General features: G+C 31.9%; 2 protein-coding genes across 2 annotated transcripts; one reads left to right on the top strand and one right to left on the bottom strand.

The window, feature by feature from the left end:
* Positions 1–2,512: 2,512 nt before the first annotated feature.
* LOC137805803 (ethylene-responsive transcription factor ESR1) lies at positions 2,513–4,038 on the bottom strand. The gene has a single exon (XM_068605724.2). It carries the CDS (start codon positions 3,974–3,976, stop codon positions 2,882–2,884), a length of 1,095 nt encoding a protein of 364 aa, XP_068461825.1. The 5' UTR covers positions 3,977–4,038; the 3' UTR covers positions 2,513–2,881.
* Positions 4,039–8,946: 4,908 nt separating this feature from the next.
* Positions 8,947–9,351, top strand: LOC150028679 (uncharacterized). The gene has a single exon (XM_090300051.1). It carries the CDS (start codon positions 8,947–8,949, stop codon positions 9,349–9,351), a length of 405 nt encoding a protein of 134 aa, XP_090156177.1.
* Positions 9,352–11,412: the final 2,061 nt, after the last annotated feature.

Genomic DNA, 11,412 nt, shown 5'->3' with positions numbered 1-11,412 from the left:
TTGCTGATAAAAGAAACACTTCAGCATCTTCACCTATAAATAGACCAGTAATTGAAGTGCAATTAAATCAAAGGAGTTAACACGTGCAATTCTCCCACTTGGATGGGGAAGAAGTCAAGTAATTTTTTAAAAACCTTTCTTGGTAGAGAGGGTTTCTTTTCTCTTTATTTTTTTTTATCTCAGTTAACACTCATTATTTTTATTTATTGAAATGGTTTCATGATAAGATTTTGAAATAAAAAATTAGAATCTCATTTCGAGATCATTATTTTTATTGGTTGAGGATATAAAGTTGCAATATTTTCCTGATTTTTATTCTCTAAATTTACATCAGTTATGCTCTATTTAGGACTGTGTGGGCTATGATCCAACCATATACAATTATACTCTTCATAGTTATGAATTTTTATTATTATTATTATTATTATAAATTTGTTTTACATTATTGATGTATCAAAATTAAGTTTATTAACTTTGTAATCAATGTCAAAGAACCCCCCTACGTAAGTTGTTCATAAAAGCAAATAATAGTATCAACTGTTACCTATTAATTTTCTTTTAATGAATTAAGACCACAACATTAACTTCACAACTGTATTTTTTGGTCCTAAGCCCGCAAACTCGTTTATTCCACTTATTTTATCCTTTCTGGCTCATATTAATGCAAACCAACTTCATAATACCTTTTTTCCTCCCTAAACTCATCATCTGAATTTAATTTTTAACTCATTACTCTTTATAGTCTTATACTCCATTTTTTTATGTTTTAAATTTTATAAAAAATAATGCGTATTTTTTAACTATTATTTATCTTTCATCATACATAATTCTTTCATTATCTATTTTTAACTTTTCTCATTCCGTAACCATTGAATAAGTATATAATAGAAAAAAATATTCAAGTTTTCGTAATATATGATGACAATTCAAATGGAACAAAAATGTCACAGAAAATATATTGGAAGACGAAACATGTTTTCTTTTTTATATAAAAATAAAGTTTGAAAAAATCCTATTACTCATAATTTCTGAACACATTGTCTCTATCACCCGTCAAGTCCCAATGCATGACATGCAATTCAAAATGAACAGCTGGAATCCAGATTTAGAGGTTTAAGTAAAAACCCGTCAGAAATTAATCCTCAGAGAGTTTCCATGTTTTGAGTATTATATTAGTATAAAATACTTCCCAGACACTAACTCTAAATTGTTCCTCATCCAAAAATCACTAAACACACGAAACAATAAATTAATTATTTAAATTTCAATAATTTTACAATTTATTAGTACTCCATCTGTTACTTTACAAAACTTATTTAAGATTTTTCAACGAAATTTCAAAAAATATTTAACTTTCTATATATTTAATGCAATTTTAAATAAGTTACTTATTATGTTTTTTTTTGTTCTTTTGTTTCAATATATGTACTTATATGTCAAGTTTTTATCTTTATTATTATAAGTGAGATAAAATTTATTCTTTTATATAATTTATTTTCAAAAATTCAAATAATATAATTTTTTAATATCTTTATTATAGATTGAAAATTATTTAGAGAGGAAAAAACTAAAATAGATATAACAGATAATTTATTTAAAATTACATAATGAATAAAAAAATATTTTATTGGATTTGATGAAGGAATAAATACTACTGGAACGAGAAAAGTATATTATTTTACAATAAAAATAAAAAATATTTTTTTATCAAAATACTTCGTTCATAGTAACTGCTATTTTAACGCAGATAACCACAAATTTATTTTGTGTTTTATTATAAATGCCAATATGACTTTGAAGAAGCATAATTGTAGCATAATATAGTAGTTTGTTGGCAGCTGAAGGTGGTGGTAGAGGGTTTTGTAATGGGTTTAAATAACTGCTTTGAAATATTAGCATGAAGAAACTTCATCTTCTTAATCATAGCAGAAATTTGCTTCGGGACTTTCACATGATAGAAATTTCATGAACATGCAATGAAAGTGGGTATGGCATATTTATGGGGTCTTCTACGATCTCCAATCCTCCATTATGTTCCTGCGGAGTTACTGAAAATCCTCACCCTGGAACCTTACCTTTTCGTTTTCGATCAAAGAGCAGCTTTACTGTTACACTTTTCCCCATAACACTCCACTCTCCAACACAGCTAGGGTTTTACTTTCCTTCCCTTCTCTTCATTGCCACTACCACAGCAAATAAATTCCACTCCCAACAAAAGCCAAGACCACTACGACACCTCAACCCGCCATTGTAATCCAGACCGGGATGTTCTCCGAACAAAGCGAAGAATAAACAGACACAAACACACAAGGCAGAAAGAAAGAAATGCCAAAAATAAAAAGTGTGCCTCAACAGACGCCAATTTTCCTAGTTCCAAGGTCAACGCAGAAGCTATCATTATCGTGCAATTGAAAACAAGATATTCACTTTACTCTGAGTATGTCGTTCTCACGAAACCCTTTAATTCCCAGTACACAAAATTAATGCAAACATAAAAAATCGAAACAAGCACTGAAATGCGCTACCGCATGCTTCAACACAGCACTGTCAACGATTTCAGGATTATCGATAATTTCAAGTACTTACCAACCCATAGTAGGGGCCAGAATACATATATAGAGTTTCAACACATAAACCTAGTTAAACCTCCTACCAATCATAAAAAACCAAACCCTAGAAAAACCACATTCCTCGTGAATGCGAGAGAATTAACGTCAGCCGAAAATGTAATCAACAACGCACACGTCTAATTAATCTAGACACAGATTGAAACAAAAGAACAAGAAAACAGACTAGATATGTTTTTACTGTTTTTCTCCATCACTAAAGCTAGCTAACTTAGAAACCCTTTTAAGACATAATTTTCCACAAGTCAAGCATTTTACATCCTGGTCGCAAAGGAATTAAAAAGCTCAGGATACTGAAGATAATCTTCAATGCCGGAGAATCCTGCAATATGATTCATCATAAACTGGTTATCTCTCTGGATAGAGCTCATACCCTGCATGGCATTAAAACCACTAAGAGCTTCAAATTGCTGCATGGGAGAATCATAACAGACACCAAAACCGTCAACCTTGGGAACCCTCATTCTGGAATCAGCATAACCCTTGCTAGCAGAAACAACCACATGATCAAATATCGGTTGAGGAACCGACTCAGGAAAAGACTGAGCCACAGTCGAAGTCTCCACTTTAGGCTTCGATTTTGGCAAGAACTTATGAACTATCTCTTCCAACAGCCCAGAATCCGAAGACTCACGCAGGAAAAAGTCGGAGTCCTCATCGATAACTTCAGCTACTTCAGCTCCATGATTGGCACTAACAGCGTTGTTGTAGCTATTAGCGTTGCCGACACAACAACCTTGGAGACAGTTAGTAGCAGTAGAAGAAGATAGAGACGGAGATGAAGAGTTTACATAACAACTAGCAGATTTGTTATTATGAAACTGCTGAGAAGGAGCAGAAGAAAGCAGACACGGGTTAGAAGAAGAATTAAGGAAGTCACGAAAGAGAAGCATGTTGAGAGACGAAGAAGAAGAAGAAGCGCTGTGGTGGGAACTTGCAGGAAAATCACTCCCCAAGTTCGTGTTATGGGGAAACCTGCTGACGTGGCAGTGTTTGGGGAGATTGAAGGGATGGAAGAGGTGGGGATCGGCAGCGTCAGGGTACACGAAGTTGGTGCGGGCCTTGACACCGCGCATGGCTCGGGCGGCGCAGTCGTAGGCACAGGCAGCCTCCTCGGCGGTGTCAAAGGTGCCGAGCCAGCGGCGCTCCTTGGATTGCGGGTCGCGGATCTCGGCAGCATAGCGGCCCCAGGGACGGCGGCGAACTCCACGGTAGCGCATGGCGGTGCCGGAGTTGGCGGTGTCACGCAAGGTGCGCTTAGCGGCACACTTCTTCGGGTGAGGGTCTGAAACGAGGTCAGGTTCTTGAGAGGGTGTGACTCCGTTGAGACGACGCAGTGCTTCTTCCATGATTCTATTGGATATGTGTGTATGAGAAGAGGAAGCGTGTGATAGCTTTCTTTTTCCCCACTTTCAAGTTGGAGAGAACTTCTTCTGTGACTGCTCGTGTGCCTAGCTTTATTTATACTATTTTGACAAACAATTGACCATTGGTTACTACAACATTACATCAACTCTCTCTTACTTATTAAATCAATACCAACTACTATATAATCAACTTAAGAATTTCATTCTAATTTTTTACTTTTTAACTAATTTTAGTTATTAAAAGTACATTTTTTTTCTGCAACTTTCAGTGTCATTACTTAACATTATTATGTTCTTTTTTTGACATGGTAATAATATTAATTTTAAGACATAAAAAAAAATAAGTTTGAAACACTACTATGTTACCGTTTTAAATTTTTTCTTTCCATATTATAAATTCAAAAAATTAATAATAGAGCTAATTATTGATTTCGTAAAGAATTATCAGATAAATGTATTATTTCCACTAATCTCGTTAATAGTAAAATTGATTGAAAGTTTAATCTTATTTATTAATTTATTTGTAATGAAACCATATGTAAATTATGCATCATTAAAAAATCAAAGATATATAGTTTTTAAATTCTAGTTTTATAAAACATTCAAATTAACTTTTTTCCCATTTAATTGAAATGTTAACTTTTTAAAACTATTTTCAAATTAGTTACCCACTTTATTTAAATCGATATATTTAAAGTAAAATTGTTTGAGAAAACCTAAATCTATATTATTTACAGCGGAGAAGTAAAGTATTCAATGAGATTTTCAAAGTTGTAATGTCTAGCGAAAAGGTGTTGGATTGTAATATGAAAACTTGTATAGATGTATACAATTTTTTGATATTATCAATTTAAAAATAAATATATAATAAAGATTTAATTTATAATTAAAATAATAGTATTAGGAATTGTATTATGGATATAAAATGTTAGAATTATCAAAACTATCTTTATCCATTGTAATATACATTCTGCAAAGGTCAAGAACAAAAAGGTGTTGTGTTGTAACATACAACCTTTCAAAGTGTAGGAACTATTTGCGTTTTCAATGAGGTGTGTAGAAACTATATTGGGTGTTTTAACCCCTTAGACAAAGTACAACAAGTGATGTAGAACCCTAGTTTCAGACTAAAGAGGTTCCACCAATCAAAATATTCACTTAAATTTTCCATATTGCAATATATCAAAAGGTTAAATAACATTAAAAAAATTATTTAATAAAAATTAGTTTTAAAAATAAAAATAATTAATTATTAAATTAGATGTTATTTATAGACTTAAAAAATTATTATTATTTAAATTAATTTATATTGTTAATAAATATAGTTAAAAATATTATAAAATTAATTTTATAATTTAAATAATTAGTACATACTAATTTATAAATTATTTATAATAATACAAATTAATTTATATATCAATAATTTTATTAATTTATAAAATAATATTTAATTTAATTAATATAATAATTTTTTACTTTTAAAATTAATTTTTATTTAATAATTTTTTAATACTACAATTTAACAACTAATCTTAAAAGTATTTATGTCTAGAATGATAATGATTGTGTGTTCTTTATTTCCAAAGTCACTAGCAAATTGATTTTTTGTTGTTATAGGTCAATATATTGCAGTCTTCCATATTCAAATATATCTTAATCCTAGTAGAACTTTTCTTTCTTGCTTTGTTTTCTAAAATATTGCTTCTAACTGAGTATGGTTCCTTTTTATTTGCCTCTAATGTCATCTACGCGTTATGTCATGTTTTTGGGCTCAAGTTGTTACACTTCCTACTTTAAATGGTTATGCTTACATATTGATATTTGTTGATCAAATGTTTGTTACACCTGCACAGTGAACAAAGTTCCTATATATGGACTCAACTTTACCCTTTCAAACCATAAAAAATATAGATGGATTTGAGTAATGACTTCTCACCCATGAAGTAACCAAAGAAGAAAGTCTAGTGGCAAATGCAAATTTTCACAAACACGCCTTACATGTTATTTTATTGGGAGAAATGGAAAATAACACTTTGAATTGAATTTTCTTTTCTTTCACCTTATAAGTGAACTACTTGAAAAGAGAATGAATGTGTCTTTACTCTTTTTTTTCTTTCTCTTCTCTATTACCCTTTCTCATTTTTCACGGGTACACTACAATATTATATTTATTCTAAATGTATCAAAGGTAAAAAATAAATTATTTAAACAATAAATTCTTTGTATGATTAAATAATTTTATTACTATAATTATATTACTATAATTAAAATATAAGGATTGTTACATCTTATATTTTATCACATCTAATAACCATTATCTGCAATATATATAACTCTTTCATACAATATTTCAAAATATATACTTCTTCATAGGAATTTTAAATATTTACATAAGATTAAAATAAAAATATTTAAAATAAAATAAACATTTTCATCCTCCAGCTTCTCACTGAGAAATTCTATCACGTGTAATATTATCTGCTCCCGTGTAAATACACGATCATCACAGATTAAAGGAAACAACCACAAAACAAAACAAACTGTAAGCTAGCTATTTTTAAAAACTTCTAATATAAATATAACTTTAAATATCCACATAAAGTCATCAATTCTCATGCATTTTCACATAATTATCAAGTGTTTATCAAAATTCATAATTCACCTCTTTCATGTCAGACTTCTACTGACTCACAACACACATAATCATCTCATCATCTCATATGACAGGTAAATCCATTTGATCTGCTCTGATAAAATCTTTCAAACCTTAGACTCAACCAAATAAACCTCCTTCGACTCTTACCAATTGAATAACATCATCTATATTATTCCACTATATCAGTAGAGTCAGGATCGTCTAATTCAATACACCCTAATAAGAATCTCAACACGGTATTTCCTTACCTGAAAATACTATATCTTGATCACAGTTTCACCTTATTACATACATCATTTATTATCAAACAACCAATTCTCATCAAACATCACATTTTAAGTAATTCAACAATCATTCAAATACAATTAAAGTCATTTATATTACCATTCAAACATTTTAAATTCTCAACCAGAAACACTTTCAATAACTTATTCACCTTAAAATCCATATATAATATTCAAAATCAACAATTTCAATCAATATTTTACTTTACTCTTAAAAGAGACAATCTTGCAAGAAAAAATTAGAGTTGGCGACCATATCACTCCCACAACCATTTCTTCTAACCTAGGGTTTTATTGAAAAGATTAAAACTAACTTCTCTTACCTAGCTCCAAACCTACCAAAAGCTCAAAGTAGATTAACCTGCATCACATAGTCTTGATAAAAAATCTAACTATACCACTAGGACCTGAGCTAACAAAGATTAACCCTGAAGCTAAAAGAGTCACATGCAAAGCTTATGCAGAGACAAACCTAACAAGTTCAAATTTTGACTCAAGGAGAAGAGCAAAAATGAACTTACTCTATTAAATATTTTGATCGGATAGTCTTGTAGTATTCATTGTCAGGAGTTTGATGGCGGACTCCGATGATAAGTGAGGAGATCAGAATCTTAGAGAGAAGGAAGATAAAAGAAAAAAAAAAGTTTGTAGAGAGATGATGAATAAAACCTGGATAACTCAATTTCTATTTATATAACCTTTTCACTTTAATAATAAAATATTCAGGTGTCATTTTAATTATATCATTTCTACTCTAAGACTAATTTTCTCGGTCCTTACAAGAAGTTTTTACTCAAATAAATTTATCTTAAAATATAAATTTTAAACTAATTATTTTTTAAATTATCATATATTTTTTATTCTCCTATCTAATTAAGTTATTTACACAATTTTTACTCTCCTTTTTCTTTCATTTTCTTTCCTTTAATTTAAATAAATTTATTTTCTATTTAGTTTCTCTTCCATTTGTTTTCTTCTTTTTCCATCTTAATCCCTAATCTAAATAAGAACTCAAAATGATCAATGACATAAAGTCATTGACCGCACCACAATTATACAATATAGTATTTATGAGATTATTTATTAAAAAATTATTAAATAACAATTAATTTAAAATTTAAATTAATATCTAACATTTAGCTATTAGTTACTTAAAATTATAAATTAGTCACTAATTTAATTAAAGTTTAATTTAAAATATAAAATAATTGATAGTTAAATTTTTTTTATCAACTAAGAATAAATAAATTATTTAGAGCATCTAAGGTATGCTCCAACCCTATACACAACAAATACAATGCAAGAGATATCATCATCTCTAAAAAAAACACCAAGCACATGCCTCCTACAAGGATAACGTGGCTACCAAAAGTATTGTCATATCCAAAATAGCAACATAGAACATAAGAAGATCTCCCTTATTAGATGAACTATCTTCCTTTCATCAAAACCAAATGTACCTAATTCTACACATCTCTTATCCAGTTAAGACACATAACCAAATTCAAATTCATAAAACAACTGCAACAACATTTTTACAACAGATCTATGTGAAGGTGACAACCATTCTGTCATTTTCCAAGTCCTGACAAGTAATAACATATGACTCATTTCAACTCCTACTAGACACAAAGAACTTGTATATGTATATGACAAATAAATTAGCTTTGTTCCAACAAACACCCCCACTTATTAAGGAAATAATAATTATCGAATTATACACAATTATTGTATGCAATTATTGTATGATATTGTGCGATATTATGCGATATTGTACACAATTATATGTAATTAATTTAATAATTATAGAATCCATGATTAGTGGATCCCTACCTAATTAGGTTGTAATTTGGAGAGAGAAAGTCTCCATACACTTGTATATATTTGCTATACATTGAGTGATGTAAATACACACAAGAGAATAAGAAATATCTTTTTTTCTTATATGGTATCAAAGCACCGATATTGGTGCTCTGACAGCCTCTCCATTTTTATCCCCTAAATAAGAGATCATGTCTGACAAAGAAGGCACCAGTAACGCTGCCAAGTCGGCTGCCATGGATCCAACCAATCCTTACTATGTTCATCATTCAGACCAACCAGGACACATGTTGGTGTCGACCAAATTGAACGACGCCAATTATCAATCCTGGAAGACAACAATGGTACATGCACTCACTGCGAAGAAGAAACTAGGATTTGTTGACGGTACCATAGAAATGTCGTCACAAGAAAAAGACCTATCCCAATTCGATCTGTGGAATCAATGTAATTCCATGATTCTCTCATGGTTAAGTCACTCCATCGAGGCAGAGATAGCCGCAGGGGTAATTCACGCGAAGACTGCCCGTCAAGTTTGGGAAGATCTCCGCGACCAGTTCGGACAGAAGAATGCGCCAGCCATTTTTCAAATTTAGAAGACAATAGTAACCATGTCCCAAGGTACGATGACAATGGCTTCATACTACATCAAACTCAAAGCGTTGTGGGATGAACTCGAGCTATATCATTCACCCATAGTTTGTAATCAGACAAAGGAGCATCAGATCGAGAAGGAAGAAGATAAACTGATGCAATTCCTCATGGGGTTGAATGATTCATTCAAAACAATCAGGTCCAATATTCTCATCATGAATCCTCTACCAAATGTCCGACAAGCATACTCTCTGATTGTGCAAGAAGAGACACAACAGCAGATGAATTTGGATCCTGGCGAGAATTTTTCAATCGCGGCATCAGTACCGGGTCGATCTGCCAATTGGAAGCAATCAAAAGGTAAGACCTGTGAACACTGTAACAAACCAGGTCACACCATAGATGAATGTCGTACTTTGAAATTTCATTGCACATATTGTGATAAAAGAGGACACACGGAAGATAGGTGTCGCATAAAAAATGGGACGTGGAACTCCAATGGGCGCCATGGCCAGCAGCAACGAATTAAAAATAACCCCAAAAGCTATCATTCATCAGCAACAAACATGGTAGATTCCTCTTCATTACCACATGACAGTAATGAGTCTGATATACAAGGGTTCACTACCGAGAAAATTCATCAATTGGCAAAGGTTGTTTACTCGCTCAACAATAATGGTAAAAGTGAAGCGTTTATAAATGCTGCAGGTCTATTTGCTCATAAATCGTCTATTAATTATGTTTTTACAAAACCATGGATTTTGGATAGCGGAGCAACCGATCACATTGCATCTGATTCACAATTTTTCACACACACTTCATCATCATTTATTTCAAATGTTAATCTTCCCACAGGCTCAACTGCGGCCATCTCATCTACAGGCACGATTAAATTCAATGACAATATCACTCTCAAAAATGTTCTTTGTGTTCCTTCTTTTAATTTAAATCTCATGTCTGTTAACCAGTGCACTAAATTGTTGTGTCGTTCTTTTTCCACATGGTTGCATCTTGCAGGACTTGGCCACAGGGAGGATGATTGGCTCAGGTAAACAATACGCAGACTTATACTACATGTCCCCTCTTCCAAACCAAGCCCACGCATCTCAAATTTTGAGCGACCCTGATTTATGGCACAAGCGCCTCAGACATCCTTCTCCGGCACGTCTACAACTTGCATCTTCATTACTACCTATCAATAAAAATCTCATTTCCATTCATAATAATTGTAGTGTTTGTCCCAAAGCCAAACAGACAATGCTACCCTTTCCTTTAAGCACAATAAAATCTCATTCTCCATTTAATTTATTGCATTGTGATATTTGGGGTCCTCATAAAACCCCAACTCATTTTGGAAAACGTTTTTTTCTCACTATAGTCGATGACTATACTAGATGTACTTGGCTATTTCTTATGAATCACAAATCTGAAACCCAACATCTCTTAGAGTCATTCATTACATTTGCACAAAATTAATTTCAGACATCTATTAAAACCATCTTCATTGACAACGGATTGGAATTTATTTCAATGTATGATTTTTTTCTCAAAAAGGGTATTGAATGTCAACGCACTTACGTCTACACTCCTCAACAAAATGGAGTAGTAGAACGCAAACATAGACACATTTTTAACACAGCACAAGCCCTCCTATTTCAGTCCAATTTACCATTAGAATTTTTGGGGAAAATGTGTTTTAACCGCCACATATATCATTAATCGCTTGCCATCACCTTTACTAAAAAATAAATCACCTTTTGAGCTACTATATAATCAACTACCTTCACTTTCTCACCTAAAAACTTTTGGTTGCCTCTGTTACGCAACTGTTGTTTCACCTAAGCAAAAATTTGATCCGCGCACCCGAAAATGCATTTTCATTGGTTATCCTCACAGTCAAAAAGCATACAAATTATTTGATATAGATGCAGGTACTTTTTTTACAAGTCGGGATGTCACCTTCCATGAAAGTGTTTTCCCATTCTGTCAACACTCTCAGACGCAATCCTCGCATCCATTACCAGATATTTTGTCCGCCATTGACATTGACTTACCCACTCCTG

This window comes from Phaseolus vulgaris, chromosome 3 (assembly GCF_051622355.1).
Source record: "Phaseolus vulgaris cultivar YP4 chromosome 3, ASM5162235v1, whole genome shotgun sequence".
Lineage (NCBI taxonomy): Eukaryota > Viridiplantae > Streptophyta > Magnoliopsida > Fabales > Fabaceae > Phaseolus > Phaseolus vulgaris.
This window is presented reverse-complemented; position numbering and strand designations above follow the sequence as displayed.